The sequence below is a fragment of the Hyaena hyaena genome, unplaced genomic scaffold, assembly GCF_003009895.1.
Source record: "Hyaena hyaena isolate Hyena2069 unplaced genomic scaffold, ASM300989v1 scaffold_1, whole genome shotgun sequence".
In the NCBI taxonomy this organism is placed as follows: domain Eukaryota; kingdom Metazoa; phylum Chordata; class Mammalia; order Carnivora; family Hyaenidae; genus Hyaena; species Hyaena hyaena.
Genome location: NW_024080633.1, coordinates 236,191 through 264,133, shown reverse-complemented (window position 1 = coordinate 264,133; position 27,943 = coordinate 236,191). Strand labels below are relative to the sequence as shown.

Below are 27,943 nucleotides of genomic sequence, written 5' to 3'. Positions count from 1 at the left end.
ATGGCGATTAAGATAACCACCAGGAACCAGAGGAAGAAAAATAATTACAAGCAGAAGCTGGCTTGGAGGTGATATATTTAACTTCAGATATGTTAGGCTTTTTCGTACAGACAAGACATCTAGTAGGCAGCTGGAAAATTCTAGCAGGCAGTTGAAAATACAAGAAAGGAGATTGTTAGACATGTTTCTCCTCCAGCGCAAATGTGGAAATTGTCTGCACAGGCCTCCTCCTGGAGGCCCTGGCAGTGGATCAGCTCATTCTAGGAGGGCATGCACAATGCCAAGGTCAAGGATGAGGTTTTAGAAAAACTCACATAAACATTCTCATTCTGGCACAGAATCTCTGGTCCTGTTTTTCATTTTTATATAGTCAGATATTTTTATATAGTCTATTAAATCAGTTACATTTTATATGGCCAATTATATAGTCCATCTTACATGTGTCCCTTTTATTTCCTAGTGTTAATATTCATTACATGTCAACTTTTTTTAAAAGGTACAAAAGATAAGAGAAAAATAACAACCCTCAAATCACTTAAATAGGATTTGGGGCTAGCTTTCTACTTAAATTATTAGACCTTTAAGGACCTGACAATTCCCATTGAGGGAGAAAATCTTTGATATAAAGTCCTGTTTGAGAAGAAACATAGAGAAATCCTTACAAAATCGTGTAATTTTCCCACATCTTTTCTCGTGGAATTACATCTACATGGCAGTTTTCAAAAAGGTTACAGTTAAAAATCAAATGAGATAATTTATGGGAACAGAAATTGCAGATCATTAGACAGGAGATGATAATGACAGACAGACGGACATAGAATATATGAAGTGATGTTAGCAAGATGACAGAATAGGAGGGGCGCCTGGGTGGCTCAGTGGGTTAAGTATCTGACTTCAGCTCAGGTCATGATCTTGCAGTTCACAAGTTCGAGCCCCTCGTCAGGCTCTGTGCTGACAGCTCAGAGCCTGGAGCCTACTTCGAGTTCGTTCTCTCTCTCTCTCTCCCTCTCTCTCTCTTCCCCCCTCCCCCACTAATGATCTGGCTCTCTCTGTGTCAAAAATAAGTAAATATTAAAAAAAAAAAAGATGGCAGAATAGCAAATCTGCTCATACCTCCACAATGACAAGTACTTGGCAGCCCTCCATGGACAAAAGCACCTCTGGGGACGCAGCTGTAGTCCAGGAACAGGTCTGCCCTCCCAGGGGCCCACGGGGAGGCACACATGACCCCAGCCCTGGAGCCAGGCCCTCCAATGTCCGTCCTGCAGCAGTTCTGTGCCTGGGCCCCCGCCCCCACCCCTCCCAGGGGCTCCGGGGAGCAGTTCCGCCCCGACAGAGACTGCACCAGCCCCTCCTCACGGCCCCATCAGGAAGCAGTCCCGCGTGTCCTCCAGGAGGTCAGCCCTCTAACCTCGGTCTGACTGTGGATCTTGAAGGGGTGCTGGGCCCCATTCCAAGCCCTCTCAGCTGCAGCCCAGGAGCAGTCGTGCCCACTCAGGCACCCTGAGGGAGACTCGCGCCTCACCCGCCCGTGCCTCCAGAGGCAGGCCTGGCTGCTTTGATTGTACTGGACTCTGAGGTGGCCCTGTGACTTGGCTCCAGGCCCTCTCAGCCACAGTCCCAGAACAGCCACACCCATCCAGGGGTCTGGCAGGAGACATGGTCCTCCATGCCCTTGAAAGCAGGCCCGCACACCTGGGTCCAGGCTGTGCACCCTGTGGCGGCCACTTCAACCAGTTCAGCTCTCTCAGACAGTGTGTGACAAATCCTGCAGCCCCGGGGCCTAGCGAGTGATGCTCCTTCAGATGCAGACAACAACGCGAGACTAGACAGATCACGAAAAGTCAGGCAGACATGACACCACCGAAGGCCACAGATGGGAATAAACATCCAGCAACTCAACCCAAGGAAATGAAGACCTACAAACTGCCTAACAAAGAATTCAAACAACCATCAGAAAGAAGCTCAGGGAGATACAAGACAACACGGGACAACTGAACAAAATCAGGAACACAATGCATGAAAAAAATGAGAAGTTTAACACTCCTGAGCAGCCTCATTGTGATGCATCTCCAAACTTTCCAGCCTGAGGACAAAGTGAGGAAGATTTTATCCGTCAGTTTTTGTCCTCTGTTGGTCAAGATTGGCCTCACAGGCAGATAGGACTCCCCACACTCCGCTCCCAGAATTATAATGCCCGGTGGATTTGCTGGGAGCATCCAGGAAGCCTTGGGCTACAGTAAGCGGTACAATCTCAGACGAGGCCTTCCCTGTTGCACCTGTCGGGAAGTGGACTGGTTCCTTACCATGCTGGCTGGAGAAGGACGTGTGGCTGAAGGGGCGTGTCACCCAAGAGGTGACAGCACATCTTTAATTACAATAGTCTTTAAAATGAGTATATACAAAAAAGATGGTTTTCTAAGGCTAGCTATCCTCACACTTCCTCTCCTCGAGAAGATTCTCATGATTCTTATGCTTGTTACCAGACTAGAAAGCTCCGGGTCCCCACTTTCACTGTTTCTTTGGTTATACAACCCCCCATGCTAGCAGAGCCTGGGTGCCTTCCAGCCAAGAGCGTGCATTCTCATTCTGAGGCTGAGTCCCAGACCCCTCCACACATATATGCTAACATTCTGTTGGCAGTAGTTTGCATTTATATTCATGAGAGAGAATGGCTTTTAATTTTCCTTTCTTGTTTGTCCTTGACAGGGTTTGGTATCAAGGTTATGCTGGCCTCACAGAAGGAGTTGGGAAGTATTTTGACTTTTTTTTCCTCTGTCCTCTGGAAAAGAGTATGTTAAGATTAGAGTTTTATCTTCCTTAAAAGTATCTGGGAGAATTCACGTACGAAGGCATTTTAGCCTGGAGTTTTCTCCACTGGAGCGTGTGAATTATGGATTCACTATCTTTAACAGACAGAGGGATATTTAAATTTTCCATTTTATTTCTGGGGTACAACTTTTTGGGTTGTGTTTTTCAAATTTTTTTTTCAATTCATTTCAATTTTCACCATCATTAGCATAAAGTTTGTCAAAGTATATGCTTGCTATATTTTTGTCTCATTGATTGTATTGCGTGTCTTCTATTTCATTAACTAATGCACTTTTCTCTTTTTCCTTTAGGTTTTATCTGCTACTTTTTAAAGACTTTCTTGGGAAGTTGAAGAACTAGGCAATAAATGGATTATTAGTATTTAGTCTTCTGTCTTTTGCGATTTGTGCAAGTCAAGCTATCGGTTTGGACCGAGGTGCATCTCAATTCTGACCCAATAGCATTTTGTTACCATTGAATTAAAATATTCCCTAACTTCTGCTGAGATTTCTTTTTAGAAAGTGTATTAATTAAACTCCACACCTTTCTAGGTTTTTTAGTATTTCTTAATTATTTATTTCTAGCTTAATTCAACTATACCCACAGTATTTGTTCTGTCTGATTTAAATCCTCTGAGATTTGTTCAAACAATTTTTATGGGCCCAGAATAAGTTTAAGTAAATATTCAAAGGTAAACTGGGCAAGAATTTATATTCTATAGTTGTTGGGGGTAGAGTTGTATGCATCCTGTCCATTATATAAATATAAATGACTACTTATTTACATATTTTGTCAAATTTGTTACCTTCACTGTTAAAATCTTCTGTATTTTCACTACTTTTTTTTGCCCACTTCTTCAATAAAATACAGAAAGAGGGAGATTAAAATCCTTCACTATGTTTTGTGTTTCAATTTGAATTGTCTATTTCTCCTATCATTTCTGTCCATTTTTCTTTATATATTTTGAAGCTCTGTTATTTGGTGCAGAAAATGTCAGGCTCACTATATGGTATTTCCTTTCTCTCCAGGATCTTTGCCCCTGAAGGCCTGGCTATCTCGGGTTTTTATCAGCTGTCTTCAAGCAGTTAACACTTTCTGGTTGGTTTACTAGTTTCTAGAAATGCAGCTGTTACAGACTGAATGTATCTCACCAAAATTCATAGTTGAAGCCCTAACCCCCAATGTGATGGTATTTGGTATCTTTTTGAGGGATTCAGGTTTAGATTAGGTCTTGAGAACAAGACCCTCATGATAGGAACAGTGCCTTTTAAGAAGAGAAAGACAGAGAGAGATGGCTGCCTCCACACAATCACATCAAGGAAAGGCCCTGTGAGCACACAGCGAGCAGGTGGCTGTCTACAGCTAGGGTAGGCTCTCACCAGGAACTGAATCCGCTGACATCTAGATCACAGAGTTCCCAGCCTCCAGAACTGCAAGAAATAAATGTCTATCATTTAAGACCTCCCGTCCGTGGTATTGTGTTACAGCGTCCCAAGCTGAGACACTAACTTTTCTAAACCGATCACACACCCAGCCATCTTGCTAGGCTCAGTTCATTTACCATGAGGTAGGACAGAAATCTGAGGTAGAATTTGACCATCCAGAGTTTCCTGGGGGCTCAGGCAGTGTGTGAAACTCCACCTGAAATTGTCTGGTCGCTTCCCCTTCCTCACCCTGCTTCCTCCACTCCCTCACTGTTTTCTCCTGGGAATTATCCCCTGACAAACCACTGGCACCTCAGTCATCACCCAGAGTGTGCTTCTGGGAGACTCCTACCTAACACACCACCTGATTACTTAAGTCACATTTTTCTCTATCTATATGTGAAATTTCCCTACTCAGCACTGTGAAAACTGTTATACACAAAGAAATACATTATATATTAATGATAATTGTAAATTTTATGAATGTAGTTTAATTGACCAAATTTGAGCCACTGTATCAATTTCAGTAGGATCATATTTATAACTTGAATTCCTAGATCTTAAGTCTGCTTAAGACATTTCTTAAGCCAGGAGCATTCCGTGTCTCCTACTTTGAGGGACTTAGAAGAACAATTTGCCTTCAGAGACTCTCTTTACCTTCTTATTGAAGGACCATCAATATCACTACTCACATGCTTTGAAAAAAAATCTCCATTATCAGAGTGAGTTCGAAAGAAAAGATATTGCCTATAGAGTATTAGAAATGAAAAGAGTGTATTGTCATAGAATTTAGAGGTCCTCAAATTCAACCCCATACTTTTATAGGAAAGGAGAAAAGAAGAGGTAATTTCATTTCCTTAAGGCGACTCACAATTTGGTATTATGATCTAGTTTTCATGTTTCTAAAACCAGATTTTCTTTCACTATAAATTGCTTAGGGTTGGCTACTTGGCACATTCACTCGGGTTACATTATCAGGTTGATTTAGAGATGAAGAGAGTGTGCTACAGGGCAGACAAAGATGATAAAGATAAGCTAGAGGATGACCAACACCCTGGCAGGAGAGATGAGAAGAGAATGGAACGTGCCCTGAAGGAAGGGGGCCCAGAAAGGAAGGGAATATCCACAGTAAAGAGAAGGCCAAGCAGTCAAGTGGACAATCACCTCTGGTGTTAAGTCAAGTGAATCAACGGAAGAGTAGAAGTGATTCTATATTAATCAGAGAAATGACAGCAAATTCTCCCCTGCTTTAATGAACAGAGGATATAGGTATATGGAGAAATAAGATGTAAATCTTTACTCATTTTTATTCTACTTTCTCAAGGCCAGCATACAAAATATAATCTATAAGCATGAATGACACATCACGGACCATAAAATTGATCTAGAACTTCATTTTCCAAACCTTTTTCAAAATGTTAATCTCCTTGGAAGTTCTTTTTTAACTTCATAAACCAATTTTCAACTGCTAAAAATGTAAAATATTTTAAATAAAGCCATTAGGTCACCCTAGTTCACGGACTTTGACTAAGATATAGGAGAAGGTACTTCAAGCTAATACTGAACAGTTAAAATATAGTTTTTGTTTTGCTTTATAATTAATCAGGAAAAAACCCAACTCTTCCTACCAGAGTTATATGGAAGCCTGAATTCCCTGAGATTGTCTTTGTAATTTATATATTTGGTCCTGTGAGGTTTGCTAAAATGTGGTTAATTGGCAGGGCACACTTAGAAACAGTTTAACATTCTATTGGGACTGTGCTTTTCTTGTCGGGCATACCAGAGCCATGATCAGTTTCAAAAAAGCCAATACCATTTCAGTACTATCCCTATTCTTCCAATAGAAAATTAGGAAGTTATGGGGCGCCTGGGTGGCTTAGCTGGTTAAGCGTCCGACTTTCGCTTAGGTCATGATCTCACGGTTCGTGGGTTCGAGCCCCGCATCAGGCTCTGTGCTGATTGCCAGCTCAGAGCCCAGAGCCTGTTTCAGTCTGTGACTCCCTCTCTCTCTGACCCTCCCCTGCTCACGCTGTCTCCCTCTCTCTCTGTCTTTCTCCTAGAAATAAATAAAACATTTAAAAAAAAAAAAAGAAAATCAGGAAGTTAAAGCATAGTGGTGAAATACTTTTCCTGTCCTTTAGTCAGTAAGAGGTAGTAGTAATTTAAACCCAAGAATGGTGAATTGGCCTAAGAAATGTCTAATACTGATATGTCGGCTTTTCGCCTAAAATTTTATGATCCCCTGAGTATGAGAGTAGGTTAGCTGAGGTTCAAGTGTGCTGGGGAAGCTCACGTTCTGTGACTACTGGGGTTTTTCTCAGGGACCTGACTCTTCAGGGATCTAGTCGGGTTTCAGTGCTCTCATCTCAGTGTTAAGAACTGTACATCTCTTAATCCTGGAGATAAATTAGGGCACAAGACAGAAGAATCAGGCAGAGCTGGTAAGAAGTCATAGACTCACAGCCTGACTCAACAGGGATGTGTGTGCCCCTTGTAATTCAGATAATTGATCAGGTGCCACGGGCTTACTCAGGCACCTCCGATTCTGGGTATAATGGGGAAGCAGGTGATATAGAAGCAAGCAAGCTGGTGGTATCTTCTCTTGTCTAACAAACTGTAAGAAAAGGCCATCCCAGGGGAGCCTGGGTGGCTTAGTCGGTTAAACGCCCAGCTTTGGCTCAGGTCATGATCTCACGGTTCGTGGGTTCGAGCCCCGCGTCGGGCTCTGTGCTGACAGCTAGCTCAGAGCCTGGAGCCTGTTTCAGATTCTGTGACTCCCTCTCTCTCTGACCCTCCCCTCTCACGCTGTCTCTCTCTCTTTCTCTCAGAAATAAATAAAACATTAAAAATTAAAAAAAGAAAAAAGAAAGAAAGAAAGAAAGATAAGAAAAGGCCATCCCCGATGCACCAAATCCATACTCTTCTCAGTCAGGAAGCCTGCCCACCCCATCTCTGGTCCTGGGGACCTGCAGGCACATTCCTGACCCACACCCACTGTGCCAACGAGGCTCCCCTTTGTTTAGGTTTGAGTTCTTTTGGTGCTGTGTAAAACTCATCGCATTATTTTTCTCATGAAGAAAGTATTGGTTGTTAAGTATATTAATGCTATTGTTTTAAAATGTGATAATTAAAAAAGACTTTCTGCAATATGTTTAACAGCAGGAAACATTCACCTCATCTGACCTCTTAAGCACTGGCATGTATCATGCATACCTTGGGGATTTATCTTTTGGGGTTTAATTTAGGCATAATAGTCGTATGTGAACAAGCACAATGATTTAGGGCAGTAAGAATCACCAAATAATTCTGCATAGAACGTCATAATTATTCTCATTAGGAGTATATCCGAAAATGGGAGTTCTCTCTGCCAATTAACCAAATATGCTAATATCTCTACCAATAGATGCTTGATGTTAACAACAAATTCTGTGGGCATGGGGAAAACATTGCTTGGCAGGCATTTAAAGTAGAAGGGCTTGGCTGCAGTGAAGAAAAATAGACAATAGAGGGGTCTCTGAGGTGGCTCAGTTGGTTAAGCATCCAACTTTGGCTCAGGACATGATCTCAGTTCGTGAGTTCGAGCCCCATGTCAGGCTTGCTCTGACAGCTCAGAGCCTGGAGCCTGCTTCCTATTCTGTGTCTCCCTCTCTCTCTGCCCCTCCCCGGCTCATGTTCTCTCTCACACAAAAATAAAATGAATATTTAAAACTTAAAAAAAACAAAGATAAATAATGAGAAAACAGACAAACATTCAACTTTTTAGGAAAATAGGATATACTTAGACCTTACAGAATAGATGAGAGAAAACCTGCAGAATTTTTCAGTTATGGAAGCAATGTGCTATATAAATAAACACAGGTACACATATATATTTACACTCATATATACAAATACACACAAGGAGGATAGTTTTATTTACTGCTTTATGATTTTACATGTATATACAAATATATCAGTTGGCAGTAACCTACTTCCTAGGTTTCTCGAGTACATCACAACAGAAACGTTCATTTGGATTACACTGCAGCCAGAGGAGTAGTTCTACATCTGTGGCTTCTTTATATTCTGTCCTAAGAACACACTTGGACTATGAAATGGTACCCTAGAGCCTGTGTGAACTTGACATGGACACTAGTTAACTTTAGTTGCCCGTCATCATTCAAACTACATGGAACCTGCAGCAATATGGTAGTATACAAAGGCAGAGAGAGATTCCATTCCATTAGCAGTGATGGGCTTTTGTTCATCTGTGTTGTCTACCCTTATATCTGGATTATACTCTTCTGAGCTATGAAATCTTTCAGATTCAGACTCGGAGGAGTCCTCCCAGTACAACCAAGTACGCAGAAGTCCTTTCCTCAGGAGCATTCTTCCCAGCTTCCCAGGACTGCTATAACTAAATAGCACTAACTGGGCAGCTGAAACCAAGAGAACTTATTGTTTCACTGTTTGGGAGCCTGGACATCCAAAATACAGGTGCTGGCAGGGCCATGCTCCTCCCTCTGTAGGCTTGAGAGAATACCCCTTCCTTGCCTCCTCCTAGCTTCTAGAAGTTGCTGGCGATACAGACATTTCTTAGTTTGAAGCCCCATCATTCCAATTTTTGCTTCCATCTCTACATGCTCCATTTCCGCATGGCCTTCTTCTCTCCATCTCTTCTGTCTCTGTGTGTCTCCGAATCTCATTCTCTTTATAAGGCCTAATCTGGAGCTCACCCTAATCCATGACAACCTAAGCCGATATGACCTTGACCTGATCACACTGCAGAGACTTTAGATCCAAATAAAGTCACATTCATAGGTATCAGGGTTAGAATTGAATGTATCCTTTTGGAGGACACAACTCAACCCACAACAGCACTCAAGTGGCAAAATTAAATGAATATACCTCAAAAAAATATTCATTTTTCTTCCTCCCTCTTGAGAGACTCATCATGTTCAACAGTATCTTTTTCTGGTCTTCTTCTCCCACCACGGGGCCTAGTGATTTTCACAGTTACCCACGGCATTTGTCTCATGGATGGAGAACAGCAGCTAGATAAGCTTGATTCTTTGTTTCTTGCTTGTTTTTTCTTTGGCTCTAAGTTTTCTAGATTTCATGGGAAAGGGGTCACTCTATCCTTGTTTCTGGGGTATTCAGATCTTTATTTGTTGATTCAGTTTATTTACATGTGACCTGCTGACTTGGCTAAACACCCTTTCACCACCCGATCTAAAGACACTGTAAGGAATGCTGATGGTAGAAATAATATCTAGCCTTTAATAAATCACTCAAAAGCTGACATTCCTTTGTGAACACTTGATGTAATTAAGAGGGAAGAAAATAGAAAAACTAAATAAAAAAGAAAAAAATGTAATCAAGTAGGTTGACAACCAGCAAAAGATAATTAAAACGATCCTGTTTTGTTTCTCCATTTCATTAACATGCAAATGAGATTCATGAAGTTTGATACTGTGGTTCACCAAGAGCCAGAGAAACGAATTAAGAATGAAAATGAGTCTCACTGGTGGAGACTTGTGACGAGTCTATAAATTAATAAAAAATACAATTTGATCCGATTAATAACTTATATACATTTTGTGTGATTTATTGAATCTCAGCAAATGAAATAAACAGTTAAATTAAATTTTGTATCCTTCCATGGGCCAAATCCTAGGAACATTCTTATTACTCACACAGAGGAGTGGTATGTGTATGTTTCACCCTGCCTTACTTTGGAAAAGGGTATAAGATAGAGACTTCACTGCAAGATCAGCACTGTGATGTCACCACTCCTGCCTGGAGAACACAGCTGTAAGAGCTGGATTGGTCTTCAGAGGGGCTAGGAGAGTTCACTGGCCTGTGGTCAGGAAGGAATTCAGAATTGCAAATAGAGAGAGAGAGTCCAGAGTGATCAATAACACTCAACTACAAGGCAAATAAAAGGAACAGACAAAGCAGTATCCGCACAAACATATTCAAGGCCTCACAAATTCCCTGTCCGATACAAGGATCTCCATTCTTACTCTCCATTGACGCTTTCATACTCAGAGACACACATAGGTGACTGTCTCAAATAATATGAGACGACATTTTAAAATAAACAAATTTAAAGTCATGCTAAGGTGTTAGATATTTATCATGCGTGCCAGATGGCAAAACACAGACAGACAGACACACATTTGATCTATTTGTTCCATCCAATGTTCGTTGTGCTCTAACACTACAGCAGTGCCAAGAATAACATCAAGGAGAAAAATGAAAAGAAGTGGCTAACATATGGCATGCAAGAGGGGGATAATAAATGAGCAAATCACGGTTTCAATAATATATGATGTCGGTGTCTATTTTTTTCCCACAGTTGCTAAAAATGTTTTCTGTGTTAGGGTTGCCAAAGCCTCTTTCCATAGAACGTGAGTGCAGATGGCTTTTGCCTTCATGTACTATGCAAAGGGGCCATGCAATGCTGTCTCTAAGCGCACAGAGTTTTGAAATTCTCTCTTACTTCAACGGCAAGTTGCCTTTTAATTATCTGCGCTTTCCTTTAAACATATTCAAGCTATCAAACACAACCTACCTATGAGACTGTCAACAATATGAACTGCATATTCCTAGAGGAGCATGAAACTTATTAAGTTCCCATTCCTCCACAGGAGAGAGACTCATGCCATCCACACTGAAAATTACACAAACTGAAGGCTCCTTATTTTTACATAACTAGCATCTTTGAAAATTACTTCTCCTCACAAGCTTCCTATTTAACTTGAAATAGAGGCTCAATTAAGTTTTCATGGCTACTGTAGACATAATGATTAGATATTGTTTTAGAAAGGTTTACTTCATAAGATAAGTATAAAAGCTCACCATACTGAAGGAATTCCATTCTTTGGATGCTTCCAGCATCCAAAGATGACACGGGATTTAAAACAGGATGTGAACCTTTGCCCATCCCAGTACCAGTCTCAAGTCATATACTTCTCACAAGTTTCAGCCATTTGCTTATTAAGACATGTACTTCCTTTTACAGTACGGCACGTATAATGACTTCATTAAAAGAGAACAGAAAATTAAAGAGATTAAGGTAAAAAGCAGACTTACCATCTCTTCGATTCAGCCTTGCAAATCCAGGACCGTGACTGCTAGAAAGTTCAGATGAACTGCTGAATGATGCCGGAGACAAGGCAGACACCAGAGGCTTGTCACAATCATCTGCCAAAAGGGAAAATCCACATTCAGCTTAGTACAGTGCTGACGGCTTTCTTGGATTCCATACGTCAAACAAACAAAACAAACAATACTAGGATCTCTAACAATGTGCCCACTGCTTATATGCATTTTCTACTGAAGGTCTATTAAGTTCAATAAGAAAAGAAAAAAAAACCTTAAAGACAAGAGAATATGAAAATAGGGAAGAAAAACTTCAGAGAAATTATAAACTATTTTAATATCTTGAGGTAGAAAAAGTTTACCTAAGCAAGAAACAAAAATACCTAATCAGTATACAAATTTACAAATAAATCTAGGTAAGGAAAGATTTATAAATAAAACTATATTAAAATTAAGAAATTATGGTTGCCAAAAGATGCGTAAAAAGAAACGTCACATGTGGAAAGTACATGCAAAATAGCATGTGACCAGTCTTCAAAATTAAGGAAAACAAAATAAAATAAAGAAAGACAAAAACTACCTTTAAATCGATTAGAAAACACACTTGGAAAAATGGCACAAGGCAAGACCAGAGAGTTCATAGACAAGAACCTGTATAAACTGATGTTCAAACGCATCAGTAAAAAGAAGTGTAAATCAAGACTACAATGAGATACTATTTTACAGATAGTATATTCACAAGATTTTAGAATTGTGACAACACCAGATCATCCAGAGAATGTGGGCCAAGAGAAGTTCCAACAGCTGCTAGTGGGAGTGTAAATTTGAGCACCTACTTAGAAAAAACAATTTCTCACCAGCTTGTGCATTTGAACTTCTGTACCCCAACATTCCTCCAATTCCATTGACTCATATGTCTTCCTGGGCAGAACGTCCCTATAATGAAATGCTGGTCTCAAGAAGTTTGCCTTCTTACCCAAGAGACATGCAATTTCCAGCAACGATGCTCTTAATAGGAAAGAATTGTTGACAACCCAGACATCCAATGACCACAGAACAGATCGATAAACCATAGTACTCTTCAAAATGGAAAAATATATAGCAGTACAAAGGAACTACATCAATGCACACCAAAGATAAAGGTTGGATCTTAGAAACAAAACAGATTTCATAGGTTTGAGAATCTTAAAAGTAAGCAAAGCTAAGTGATATGTTGCTTAAGAATATATGTAATTTAAAAAAAAGAAATGAAAAACATAAAATTCAGGACAGTGGTTACTTCTAGAGGAAGGCAACGTGTGTGTGTGTGTACACACCTGTATGTATATATCAATATGCACATAAGGATATACACAGAAGTATACACCTGTCTATCATCTACCTTATTATGTGTATCACATATAAAATTAAAACAAGGCATGAAGAGAGAGGGAAAATATAAGAATAATCTCGTGGAGACCACGATGTCATCCATGCTTCATTTTATTCAGGTAATTCTTCATTCCATGCAACCTTACATATTTGTCTTTTATTTTATATGATTATTAAGTTGTCATTTTTTTACCCTAATCAGAAAAAGTATTTCTCTCATATTTAGGATTTAACACAATTGGTAATTAAAAATCAGGCAGGGTTTTGTCCCAATTATTTAATTACCAATAAACAATTTAATTTAAATTAAATTAATCTAGGAATTATCTAAATTCGTCTGAAATTTTTATTAAGCTTATTCTGCCTGAACAGCTTTAAAAATGGTCATTGGTAGTTTCATTGCTAAAGCATTCAAACTACAATATTTTCCCACAGTCCTTCTATTTGAAATGTGTTTTTCTTTAAAGCTAAATGTCTCAAATATAAGAGATAAGCAAAAATTTGCCAACGTAACGTTGGCATGCCTTGCAGAAGAATTTGCCTGAGATGGCATTTTACTTTTTAAGACTGTCTCATTTTCATTTAAAGCACACTCTTTCTTCCTGCACACCTTGAATTCTTTAGCTAACTCTTTAGACAGACTTGATAACTGGCCCACAGTTACTGCATGTCTGTTGATTGGGTTAAGTACTGACACTGTCGATCTGGAGGTAACTCAAGTAGTAAGGAGTGGAGACATAAAGAGACGCACAATCCATGGAGTGACGAAGAAAGTTCTGATTGTGCCCAACCAGGAGCAACTACCAAATGGCTTTCATACATTATGCGAAGGACAATGTGTGCATCTGCACGTACAAATGAGTGCATTATTTCTACAGGGGGGTGCATGTATGGGTGTGTGTTTACCAGAAGTACAGTCATTTTTGAATCATTATCGGTATTCAGGTGTACATGTGACCCAAAAAAGCATGTTTAACTGCAATTCTCAATCAATTATGCAGATTCAAATCGATGTTTCAGATGTAAAATGCCTCTCCAGTGCAATCACTCTTGAAGGCACATATTTACTGCTCATTTGTTTTTGCCATTATAAACTGAGAATCAATACTGTTCTATTTTTAGCCAAAAATGGGATTAAAATAAGAGAAGGGGTGTTTATTTAATTTATGGGGAAAAGGACATAGGGTATGGTAAATGGATCAGGGAGGCTACTGGTGTTTGGTAACGTTCCAGCTGTTGGCCTGAGTGGTGATTACATGGTGTTATTATGTTTTGCTACAAGCATACACATTTCCCCATGATCTATAGTATCTTTATTTGGCAATAAAATATTCTAAGGTTATTCTTATATAAAACTAATAATAAGGGGAGCCTGGGTGCATCCGACTCTTGATTTCAGCTCAGGTGATGAATCTCACTGTTTGTCAGACAGAGTTCTGCATCAGGCTCTGCACTGACAAAATGAAGCCTGCTTGGGATTCTCTCTCCCTTTCTCTCTCTCTCTCTCTCCCCGTGCCCTCCCCTGATTGTGTGCTCGCTCTCTCTCTCAAATAAACATTTTAAAAAAAACTAATATCTAACACATGTTCAGTGAGTACTCTGTACTAAGAACTTAACAACCATTTTACACAGTTATTAATCTTTACTACTCCTCTTTAAAATACTAATATTGCTGTTATTTCACAGATGAGATCATTGAAATACAACTTTAGTTAATTTGCTTGTCTCCCTGGGTTGGAGCCATGGAATTTAAAAAGTAAGATGGGGTCTAGAATCCAGTATATAAGAACACTATAACTACAATGATTACTTCTTTAGGTTTGGAGTATAGAAATTTCACCAGATACCATAATGACATAAATAAAATATCTCTCAAGAAACTGTATACTTCAATTCCAGATGTGCCAAGCAACTTATTACCAAAAACTATAAAATAATAAATAAATAAACTACAAAACTATTGATCTTCAGTAGTCTTAAAGGTCTCAGACTGCAGTAAGTGTCTGGAGTATAAGGAGTATTTCCCTCAGGACATTAATAAAATGGAATTCTAGATTAAGTCTCAGTCTCCTGTGAATTTAATTCCAGAAAACAAGTTTTCTCTGACTGTACCAGCAAATGCAGTGAAATTCAGGCTCTGGACAGAGCTGAGAACCACAAAAGGAGGTTATTTAGATCCCCAGGGGACATTTAGCAATATCTGGAGACACTCTGATCATCACAACTTGAGCATATTCTAGAATCTAGTGGGCTCAGGCCAGGGATGCTGCTTAAACATTGTGCACAGGCAGCCCTCATGACAAAGAATTATCCAGTCCCAAATGTCAATAGTGCAGTGGTTGAGAAACTCTAGCCTAGACTCTGGTAAAAGAAACTGGGTGAATTCGTCTTCTCTGGAGTATTCTCTCATCTAGAACTACTGGTTTCCTCAAATTCTCATGATTATTAGCTCTGATTTACAGTTTCTCAGAGTGCATATGATCATTGTTCAGAGTGCATAAATACATAAGTAAGAAATGAGCTTTCAAATGTGAAATAATATACTGTTTCAGTTCAAAAGATAATTGTATTATTTTTAAATAAAATACTGTATCACATCATTACCATCCTGGTTCCTTCACTAGGGACATCTATATGTGTTGCATACTATGAGTTGGCAGTTCTCTCTTGTCCAGCAAGAGAGCAGATGCAGAACTGAATACAAGAGGGGCTAATATCTGGGAGCAGACAAGAGCCCCAAGCAGGGGCTCCTCTCCATATTTATTGACCTCTCAAGATATTACACACATTATGAAAATGGAGAAAACAATCAGATAGTAGTCATTAACTCATGTGTATAAGAAGCAAAGGGTCCTGGGGGCAAGTGGAGTTTGTGATCAAAGTATATTGATGCCAGATGGATATAATAAGTGATACAACAAGTTACTTGTGATCCCATTATAATATCTCACTCACTAACTTGGGCCCTTTCTCTCCATGGTGGTGACTTTCCGGCCTAAGTTTTCTTAACCCATTTATATAATAAGGAATTCTTGAACCTATATTATTATATACATAATAGTTTACATGTATTATACTATACATATATAGTATATATAGTATACATATATGTATGTATATATAAATTTGTATTATTTGGATATGTACAAATGTGTATTTATATATGTATAATATGTATATAATATATATTAAGAATACATAATTATAATACATATATGTACACATATGTATGTACACATGCATTTATTAAAATGTATACATGTATAAAATGTGTCTAAAAGCTGTATAAATGCTAAGTTAACCATCAAGTCCTAAGTGATGGCATACATTCAGTGCATGGTATCCTTATATAAACATGTATCAATATATTTTTGTATGTACATATTAATAATATATAATAATATGTATTATGTATGTATTATGCATATATAAATATAAATTCATATATACTTGAAATATACATTTATATTACATAGTTTATACATATGTATGTATAAGTATATACATGTATGCATTTATATGTGTAAGTATTTTGTAGATTTACAATGCTATATATATATTAGCACACATGTAGTCACATGTCTAAATATGCTATATAATATGTACATATATGCATTATATAATATAAACATATACATATCATATATTATACATACAACACATGTATTACAGATACAATATACACATGTACATATGTAAATATATAGTGTTCAAGTGCAGTGTCATCGCACATCCACCCCTGCAAGTCTCCAGGGGACTCCCCGCCACAGAAGCTGCCAAGCAGGGAGAGGACGCAGCCTGCCACCCACCCTGCACTGTGAGCAGATGAGCCACTAGGCCTGGGGCCCTGACCTCGCCCCACTTCTCTCCCAATGCTGCGGCCACTCTCTTCCACTTCCGGCACATCACTGGCACGTGTGTGTCCCTCACTCCCCTTCTGTCCGGCTCTTGCTCTGCGTTGGTATGGAGGCCCTAACTCCCAGCTCCTCTCCGGCTGTCTTTTGACGCTGAGAAGGAAGGTTTCTAAATTGCAGGAGCAGGATGGAACTTCCTCCCTGCCCTCCCCAACTTTTTAAAGAACAGGTCCTGGGGGACTGAGGTCTTCCCAGCTGTGAGTGCTGCTTTTTGTAGTCCCCACCATGTGCACATGGGATAGACTTAGCTGTCTAGCTCCCAGCAAGACAGCTCTGGCCTGCCTCCAGCAATCTATCGCCCTAAGAGCTAGGGGGTGTGGCAGGGGTCAACTCGCTTCCACCCAGGCTTTGGGCTGCCACAGGACAAGCCGGGGCTCAGCTCCCACCCCACCCCTCACTGAGCTTGGCAATGGCTAGGCAGCCAAGGGGCGCTGCCCCGACTCCCTGAAACCAGGTGTGGACCCAGAGCACAGGCTGATCTCTTTATAACCCATGGGGGAGGGGAGCACATCTAGGTCAAAGGGGCATAGGAGCTCATTAAGACTCTAGTCACTAATGACATTTAAAAATACAGTCATTAAGGGGGAAGGCTTGTACTATTCAGAATGGTAGCAAGGCATGTTTGGTTAATTAGTGTCTTTTTCTATTAGAGGAAGAAATGGACATCTCTTTTATTTCTCTCTGTTTTTCCGAAATCATACTACTTTTTTATTCAACGTTTTCATAGTCATATTAGAATTTCCAAGTTAGCCTTGATATAGTTAGAAATGTGAAACCAGTTTTTTATGTTTTTGTAAAAAAAAAATTCTATACACTGATTATATGTAGAAGACAGTTTTAATAAATTCTGTTAAAATATCCTTAGTAACCTAATTTATATTGAGACTTTCTCCTTCTCTCCCTCTCCCTCTCCCTCTCCTTCTCTCTCTCTCTCTCTCTCTCTCACACACATACACACACACACAGACACCTACAGGTTTCAGGTCAATATCTCAGAAAAATCACCATTTATTCTTCACACGAGAGGAAAACTTAAAATTGTCATTAAAAAGACAATGATAAATTAGATCTCTGGCAAACTGTGTATATAAAAACTCAATAGCCTCTTACAAATAAAGATGCAAGCTATAGTGAAAGTATTTTAATATAGCTCGATCGAAAGTAATTTAATTTTATTTTACAAAGGGCTTTAATGCATAATTCTCATAAGTAAGTAAAAGCTGTTCAGTTTTTAATAAAAGTAATTCAATTTTCTTAATCTCTGTGTAATACTACCTGTACTAAGATAATAGGTATATATTATTAGCTGCTTATGTTCTCAGTGCTTCACATGTATTAACTCATTTGATCCTGACAAATACCCTATATTATTTGATAGTATTAACTCCAATGGGCACTCGACGAGAAAGGTACACCATGGTTAAATAATTTATCCAACGACACAGAACTCCATTCTGTACACTGTTGAAGCAAACGCTGGTAATCTAAACTATGCTTGACGAAAAAATAGAGCTAATTTTCAGTAGCACCCAGCTTAGCTGCCTTCTCTATTATTTGGAAAACCTGCCAAAATTGCTTGCATGCCTGCTAATCGATCATGGTTCCCAGAGGAATATTCACTGGAGAAGGACAGGATTGGATATGATGGGGCAGGATAAAATAGAGAGCAAACATACTTAAAATATTTTAAAATTCCCATACAACTAGAAGCAGGGGTGGGACCTTTGACATGAAGCTTTGGAAACAGTAGAATCTCAGTCTTTTCAGAAAGACCTAGTCCAAATATTCCAGTGACGGGATCAGGATTAAGGAATGACCTTTCCTTCAAGAAATCCATTTCCTGTAACAAAATGTTTTACTCCAATCTGTATTATTGAAATTGTCATTCGGCTGAAATGAGAAATCATCAACTAATTTCAGAAAGTATGGAATTATGCTAACATATATCAAAAACATTGTATACAAGCCAAGATCTTATCTGAAAAATTAGACAATAATATTGTCTAAGTTAACCATAAGCCCGGTCTGAGTGAGTTCTACAAATAGTCCAGGCCTAGTTTCAAGAGTCCAGGAGTAGTTCCAAGATTCCATCTCCCTGCCCTGGCATGACGAAGGATCCAGTCCCTCATGCACCTTTGACTCTTGCTTAGTGAGAAATTGGATATACAAGTGGGCAATGGCCAGACTACATACAAAAATAGAACTCTTGACCCATAATCTACAGCAACCAACCCAAGAAGTCAACCTACTATCTACAGTAACAAGCCCAAAAAGCCAAACAATAACCCCTGTAGCAACTGGCCCAATAACTTACAACCTCCCTAATTTTTGCCCGTGCTTCCAACTTAGCACTGGATAAATGTATTTAGTAGAGATTTCTAAATCTCTACCAAATACAGAAGAAACCAAACACACACATCTAATCAATCACATAGGATGTCCTTCTACTTAACCTGCTTTCAGGCAGCCTCTTGCCAGCAGCCTCCAATCCAGGCATACGTGAAGCCTCCCCTTTTGTTTTTCTACTATAAAGCTCCCCCCCCCCCCCCCCCCCCCCCCAAGCCCTGCCTTTGAGTCTCTGCCAAACACAGTGATGGTGGCTGGCTTTCTTGCTATAGTGAACTCTGAATAACTAGCCTTTGCTTGGTCTCAGGGTCTCCTTTATTTCCATGATAATGAGTTCTTCCCAACTCAGCGGGCTGCCTCCTCATTGTAACCATCCCAGGCATTCACTCAGCACATCAAAGAAAAGCCACAGAAGTCCATCCTAAGAATTTACAGAAGACCTGGGAATATTCGAAAAACACCATCAACTTCCTGATAAAAAACATACTGATCAGCTCCAGGTTGTCTCTTCTGTGAACCTAGCTGCACAGCAGAATCACATCAGGGAGATTTAAAACTTGCCTGTGGCTATGCCCCATTCCAGGTCATTCGGACTTACTTTGTCTGGGGTGTAGTTTAGCCGGGACACCATGTTAGTTTGGAGACTGGCAAAATAGACTTGCAAATTAATTCCTATCTAATGGAGAGTTTTGTTCCTTTCACAGACCCTTTATGCTTTTCCTACTGCTTTATGAGGCTGTTTAAAGATTGAAAAATGGTTATGGTGTTACACCCCACCCCATTTTCCCAAAATAGCTAAGTCAACTGACAGTGTGTGGAGGCAAAGTCTCTGCAGTCACATTCTGGTGAGGAAAAAAATAAAAGAAAAAGTTTTAAGGAATAGTGGTACAACTGGGCTGAAATAAAATATAATTTTTCAAAAGAGCGGGTAACAAAATATAGGCCAATCCAGATTTATCTTTCATCATCATCCAAAATAACATTTCAATTCAATTAAATACCACTGAGTTAGACTGTTGTTAATTCTTTTAGCTTCTTTGAGTATTAAATTTGACCTCGGCATAAAAATTAACATTCACTTGAGGATACTAGCTTTGGATATATTAAATAAGACAAACATGAGCTTCTAACTTTGTCAGTCAGTGGCTTAAATCTAAAAATAACATATTGCCACAATTTAAAACAAGCAAGCACATACCGGCATTTTTTCTAGAACGGAGTCAGACTCATGGGGGATTTTCTAGTTGTCAAGAATGCATTATTAGAACAGCCTCTCTGTTTCTAGGCATTTTCTCCTTCATAAGCCATGGGTGGATTATATACATAATTGTTAATACTCTGTGATGTTAATGGGATAAGCTTTCACTTGGAGGCAAACATTGGCCTACGTGCCCCAAGTTAGATCCTTGGTTTGAATCGCTTTCCCAATTAATCTCCACAATTAATGGATTAATGGGAAGGCAGTTAACTTTTAATGACAGCACAGCCAGAGGCTGATTGATTTTAGAGGCTTAATAGCAACTATTTAAAGTCCAGATTTTAGGACAAGGAGACCTACAAATCCAACAAACAAAACCAACCAAAGGTGAAAGGGTAGAAGAAATAATTAAAAAGCAAAGAGAGTATGAGGGCTCCAAGAATCTGCACACATCACAGACTCTTCCTAACAAAATGGTCACATGTGACACCCGCATGAATAGACTGACGGCTTGTTCACGTATCTCTAACTAGTTCCTTTTATGACTGGATATAAATTTCAGAACTGACTTTTGATTACAAAGGGACTTAAAGAGAGAAACTTTACATGAGTATAAAATCCGAAATAATTCCAATAGGTTGTAGGATGTAAGATGTTTAAAACAGTGATAGAGTCCTTTGACAAAATTAGAATTTGTATGGAGTTGGGGTGGGGAGGGGTTCAGAACAATAATAGGGGTGTAACTTGGATAAGATAAAGTATGCTTCAAATTAATAAAGCTGACGCCCAGTCTAAACCAAACTCACATGTAGGTTAAAAACTGGTGGTTAGAAAAAATGATAATAAATGCAAATGAAAATGAAGTTTGGCAAACATGGGGTCTATGTCATTGACAATCTAAATACAAAACAGTCGAGCAAGGAAAAGGAGGAAAGAAATAGAAAATATCACATATATATGAATCCAATGAGGTTCTGTCCACAGTTGCTCAGACACAGATTCTGAAATATTTATGGTTTAAACTCCTACATAGAAGTTTATGTGACCCCTCCAAGTATTGCAAACAACATAGATTAAAATGACTTTAAATCTACGATAGAACAGCTAAAGTCAAATGGGAATCAAGACATGTCTTTAAAAGAAAAGAGGCTTTAGTGTGTATTATAAAGGATTTTTCATCCCTTTTTCTTCTTTTTTAATAGGCTTCTGTAAAAACTCTTGAGTGAATTATTATAGACAATTGTTTGTTTTTCATAGCCCAGGAACAGAGGCAGAGGAAGTAAATGGCTGCTATAGTAGTTTGCTATTCACTGCTGATGTATCAAATGACCACAGACTTGGCTTCTTAAAGCAACACAAATTAATTATCTTACAGTTCTGATGTCAGAAATCCAAAATTAGCTTCATGGGCTGAAACAAGGTTTCAGTCGGGCAACGTTCCTTTTAGAGGCTCTGGGGGAGAATCTGTTTGCTTCCCCTTCCACCTTCCACAGGACCATTGTCTTACTCAGGGCCTCTGACCATCACACCTCTCCCTTGACTCCCCTGCTGCCCTTTTTCACCTATGAGAATTCTGACATTGAGTCTGCCTAGATAATCCAGGATAATCTCCCCATCTCAAGAGCCTTAATCTAATAGCATCTGCAAAGTCCTTTTGCCTTATAGGGGAAAGTCAAAGATTCCAAGGAGTAAGATGTGGGCCTCCTTGGAAGGCCATTACTCTGCCTACCACAGTTACCAATTTGCAGGTGTAGAATCAAGAAAGGATTTTTTTTTTTTTTTCAGATTCTGTGGCTCAAATTATTGCCCACCGATTGTTAAAGAGCACTGCTGCGTCTGATGTAGGGACGCACATATATTGCTTTAATGATGAAACCTCCTGTTTTTAGTAAGCCATTAGGGATAATGGAATCCACACCTAGGGTTATAATTTGAGAGAGACAGGACTGGTTCATTCCCAAAGCCATTTAGGAGATTACCCCAAGCCTCTCCTCAGTGCACAAAACTGGGACATTCTAAGCACCTGCTTCCTCTCCAAGTCTCAGCCATTCTCCCCTCCTCCACTGATACTCCTCCTGAGAGCCACCACCTCTCACACTCTTCTGGAAGGTACCTCCTTAACCTGAACAGGCATCTATCATGGCACCTTTTAGGTGGTCTTGGTCTCCACTTCCTTAGATGAAAGCGTCTGGAGGGTCAGTGTCGTGGTACCTGTCACCTCATGCATAAGCCAGTCTACGGTGTAGCACAGTGATTTCAAGTACAGCTTCAGAGCCATCCTCCATGGGCTCAAGTCCTGCCTCTGCCAATTACTGACTGATCTTAAACACTTTATGTAAACTGCCTTCCCCATCTCTAAATGGGGATTGTGATTATACTAAGGTAAACAGGACTTTCTGAGGATTAAATGAGTGAGCAGATAGAGTACTGCTGGTGGCACTTGGTGTACAGTAAGTGCTATGTGTTTGTGATTGCTGCCTTATGTGTTTATTATTACAAATTCAAAAACTTCAGGGGTTGGAAATGAATAAAATTTAGCTGGATATCTCTTACAAAATCTCATTATCAGAATTTTCCCTCGAGAAGGAGAAAAGAAAGAGGTTGGCATTTAATACGCCTAACCACAGTGTCATCCTTCCACCTAAAAAAAATTTGGCACAGAATTACTAACCCAAAAAAGGAAGCAAAATGTCCTTGTGATGCACTGTTTTCCTATTAAGAAATAATATTTAATGTTCCAAAAGGCCATATCTTTCTTAATGTCTCTAGAGCTTTAGATGTGTTTCATTTATTCTGGAAAAATAGAATTTAAGGCACCATATGATGCAGAAATAGAGTGGCCACAATTCCCAAGAAAATGGAGAAGAATTCAGAGAATACAGGCATCTCTTCATGGGACACCTTTGGTGATGTAGTTAGAATGTTCAGAGCTTTCATGCTGTACCCAGCTGTATCACACGTGCATGAAGTCACAGGAATGATGACCTCCTAAGTATGTGCTATTTCCATTAACTGGTATTTTCCACCTGAAATTGCCATGTTTCAGATTTTGATTCCTAGCAGGAAAATTGACTAAGCCTCAATTCAGTTCCTATTCTAGTCATATTAGATGGTATTTCGGCATTTCTGAGCAAATACTCCATTTTATTACTAAATTATTTTGAGAGTTGTTATTTGCATCTCAAAATACCGCATTTAAAGATGAAGGCTAAAATGCTTCATAGCGATGAGGAGTTTTTCTGCAGATAAATGCTTTTTAATAGGCAAGCCCATAAAGCAATTTTGATAAACAGCTATTTCTAACTAAGGGTGGGAGAGAAGGTACCAAGCCAACTAGAAACAATAAGCTTCCCTGAGTAATAACATGAAATTAGATGGAGGATATTTCTGTTTCATTGGTTGAGATTATTGTGTTTGATTTCATAATCAAGCAACAGACAAGCTCTGCTGGCCATGGGGTACACTCCCCTGGTTTTGGCAGCTTAATTAAAAAAGCTGGCTGAGCAGATGTGAGTTAGCTCAACAAGAGAACAGACTGATGATACCTGCTCTGAACCCCGGAAACTCTTCCTTTCCAACAAGGCCACACCCCCACCACAGAACCACCGCTCGTGCAAAGACACCTGGGTATTTCCAGCCCTTTATCTCCTTAAATATTAGTAGTGCCAGGACACAGGCCCTCCTTGCTGGAAAGACAGCCAAGTGTGTGAACCCCTCAGTGGGCAAAATTGAAAGGCAGCACCTTGATATGGACACCCAGGATAAGCTTCTCGCCTTGAGTGCAGGCAAAACCTGTGGATCCAATGGGATATCATTCCCATGATCATGTTACATTAAATGGCAAAGGGTATTTTGCAGATGTCGTTGATGAATCAAGATCCCTAATTTAGCTAACGTTTAGTGACTCAAAAGAGAGATTATCCTGAGTGGACATGACCTGATCAAGGGAGCCCTTCAAAAAGTCCTGAAGGTCAAAGACACAAAGAAGTCAGAAAGACGTGAAGCATGAGTGAAATTGGTCCCACCGGCCTTGAAGGAACAAACCACCATATTGCGGTGAGGGCCATATGGTAAGCAATGGTGGGTGGCCTCTAAAAGCTAAGAAGAGACCCAGACTGACAGCAAGCAAGAAAATCAAGGGCCTCAACTGCCAGGAACTAAACTCTGCTAAGAAATATGTAAGCTCTAGAGGACTCCAAGGTTTAGATGAAACTGTAGGATGCACCCTTAGTATTTCTAGGTCTGTCATCTCTTTCTAAAACTATTGTAACCCTTCCAACATCCTGATAACATTCCTGATACCAAATACTAGAAACTCATTTATGTCCAGGTCTTTCAATATACCTGAGTTCACATATTATTCACAAATACCATTTTATTAGCTGTTATCGTTATCTTAGTTAGATGTATGTACTATGTCTCAAATTAGATCAGAAATTATTTAAAAATAGAAAACACACATTTCCATTCTTTCACATATCCCACCATCATCTGCTTTTGGCTTCAAAACATAATTTAAAAAAAAAAAAAACCTTTGAACAGCTGCCATTTGACTTTAGAACTTAGAATAAATAATTAGCTTAAAATATTCCTTAGAACTTTGAATATGCTGATGGCATTACAAGTTGCCAGGATATGTCATTTGTTTTCTGAAGACTACCATGCCTTAAAATTGATAATTCTTGTAACACAAGACAAAACTCAACTGTGTCATTCAAAATTTTTCTTTTTTAATGCTATTGCTTGTATACTTCTACCCACACTTCTCTGGAATCAGAATAATGTATAGTTCTTACTTTGCTTTCATGTATAGAAGTTATCACTTTCATGTTAGTTCCTACAAAGTGCTGCTGGGTTGACCCAGTATTTGTTTACTTGTTCACACCCTGACCTCTCCAATATAAAACACATCTTCTCCTTGACCCACCATTCAGATACTTCCCTGACATATGTCATAGCATCTAATCTACTGCTTCTAATCTACTACATCTTCATGTATAGCAGCTAAAGCATTAGTAGGATGAACTGATCCACACCAATGACATTTTAACTGGAGCCCTCTAGAGAAAATTGCTAAGAACAGTAATAGTTATATGTATTGCATGCTATGTTCCAGCCACATTAAATCCTTACAAGAACACTGTGAGGAAAACATTATCTACATTTTCTAGATGTGGACTTGAAGGCTAGACCCAACCTGGGATACGTAAGGTTCTTAAATAACAGACAATGGAACATAGCCTCTGTCGTGACATTTCTTTAAATGTACATCAGTGATACTACAGACATCACTTGCAAAAAGTTGGCTTATTTAACTTCTTGAAGATAAAACACTGTAATAAATCAAATTAAAAATCTCTACCAGATTTTTGGTCCACTCCTTTGCTTGGTTAAAGAGACCCTGAGGGTCTGCATATCAGAAAACTTGTAAAAGTGTGGTTCTCCTGGAGATGGTTTGCATCCCAGTTGGCCAGTATCCCTGTGGGCAGTCAAGTCCTTGGAGAGCATTCTATGCCTGCAGCCATCATCACTTCCAGGATGTGGTCACTCTACTCACTGGCTTTCTGCCTAAATTTCACATTCTAATGGATTTCTCCACTTGGAGATTGAGAAGTAAGGGAGATGATTCATTTTCAGAAATACCAAATAAAAGCTGTGCTGTCTAGTTAACAGTAGTTTACAACCTATTGGAAATAATATACATGAATCCCCACCCCCCCATAATGGAGTCCCAAAATCTTGGACACTTCACTTCCTGGTTCTTCTTCCCCTCTCCATTTCACAGACTTATTTTCACAGGCTTTGCAATGAGCAAGTGCCAAAGTACAAAGGGGGGACTGAAAGTCTCTGCGTCACTTCAGGAAATGTACATTTGTTCCAATCAGACTACTTTTTGCCTTACGTGGGCATAGGCGATATCTGGGTAAGGCTGTAACCTCCACAGTACTCAGCCAATGAGGAATCAGGGGAGGGACAGGCATGCTAGGAGGTAAATTGTCTGCTGTAACTGCCCCGAGTGTGCCTGTCCATCAGACGCCTGCCTTTGCAAGAACACTGACTAAACCCTTGCTTCATTGTGCCCCAAGTCTCCGTGTTCCTCCACTGACTGGGTCAGTGGGCTTATTTCTCACAGAGATTGAAAGCTGAGGCTAGCATTGAGGCTCTCGCGACCTCTAGCACTGCTCTTCTTCCCCCCCCCACCCCTACACACATGAATGGGGTAACCTAACTAATCTAGTTGCCCTCCATAAAACCCAGAACTTTCATTCTAAACTTATCTTCAATTTTACTACCCTGTCCCATCAACGCTTCATATGAATGCTCTGAGACCATTACATTTTGATTAAATGAGCAGTTCCTTTCGGGTCCACTGCTCTGTGCTGCTGCAAGACCATCAGCTTGTAATCTCCACCAGGGGCCACTGGTTGACCTCCTCATTGTCAAATGTCCTCCTCGTCCTGCTGGCACCCTGTGTAAGACTAGTGCACAGTAATTATTACATTGAAATTCTCTGTTCACATGTTTCTTGTCCCTGGCTCAATGTTCAACCCCAAGGTGCAGCTAGAAAGGCTGTGGCAGTAAAATGAAAAATGTGGGTGTAGCAACACTGAAAGATGAAGAGCCAGTAATTTGTAACTACTCAAATAGATGGGTGAAGGTAGCAGAGAAAGGTGGGTTTTTTTTTTTAGAAAACATGGTAGGGTTTCTAATGGTGGATTATCAGAAAAAGATGACGCATCTGATACAAAGATGAGGGGGACGGAATAGCAGACATGATTTCTGGCTTCTAGGTTAGTATCTGATTTATCAGGTCTTGGAGTATAAATAATACTTTTAAAAAAATATTTAAAACAGACATTTTTATGTCTTGCGAATGCCAAACAAAATCATAAAGGACAAGTTGTTTGGAGTTCTTGGCTAAGGTGACCTGAAAACAGCATGCTGGAGGATTTACATATGACCATTAACAAAGTAAAGTTTATCTACTGACTGATCAATCAATGGATTGATCATAAATTTAGGGGCTTCCTTTTGTTTAGCAAATGTTGACAAACTTAAGAGTTAACAACCAACTATTTTATAGCCTGAAAATATACATTTCGATTAAGTTGAGGGAAGTTTAAGTGATGGACTGGAATCAAGATCTTCTTATAAACTTCCTAGCTCATTCTTTAGTACTAAGGATTTAATTACCATTATAAATTAACTCATCATATGCACATCTGGAAGAACAGGTCCTTTGTTATTTTTTAGAGCTACCACATCACAAATCGTATATAGTATTGTGGTTGAATAAAAATAAATATAAATAATAATCTTTTATTATAGTCCATTCAATAACTCAAGTTGTTTGCAATATAGTTAACTTTTATTCGGGCACATTCCTACCTACTGGAATTTTGTATATTTGTTTTCTGCTTTCAAGCAAAATTTAAATAATACTGTATTACCACTGTTGAAATGTAAATTACCAAGAAGAGTTAAGCTAAACAGGATCATCAGTTGAAATAGCTTTCTAAAGACCAGCTGCTGGTTTTGTTGGACTTGAAATTTGGATTTTCAAATATTAAAACACTTTTCAAAAGAGAGGTTTCCGGGGTGCCTGGGTGGCTTAGTCGGTTAAGCGTCCGACTTTCGCTTAGGTCATGATCTCGCGGTTCGTGGGTTCGAGCCCCGCGTCGGGCTCTGTGCTGACTGCCAGCTCAGAGCCTGGAGCCTGTTTCAGTCTGTGACTCCCTCTCTCTCTGACCCTCCCCTGCTCATGCTGTCTCTCTCTCTCTCTCCTAGAAATA

At 39.5% G+C, this 27,943-nt stretch overlaps 1 protein-coding gene across 3 annotated transcripts in view; it reads right to left on the bottom strand.

The window, feature by feature from the left end:
• The window catches only part of CNTNAP4 (contactin associated protein family member 4), a 252,739-nt gene that overhangs the window by 205,940 nt on the left and 18,856 nt on the right, over nucleotides 1-27,943 (bottom strand). For all 3 annotated transcript variants that reach the window (XM_039227582.1, XM_039227589.1, XM_039227596.1), the window contains exon 2: nucleotides 11,313-11,423. In XM_039227582.1, coding sequence (XP_039083513.1) covers nucleotides 11,313-11,423 — 111 coding nt within the window. The remainder of the gene's footprint in view (nucleotides 1-11,312; nucleotides 11,424-27,943) is intronic.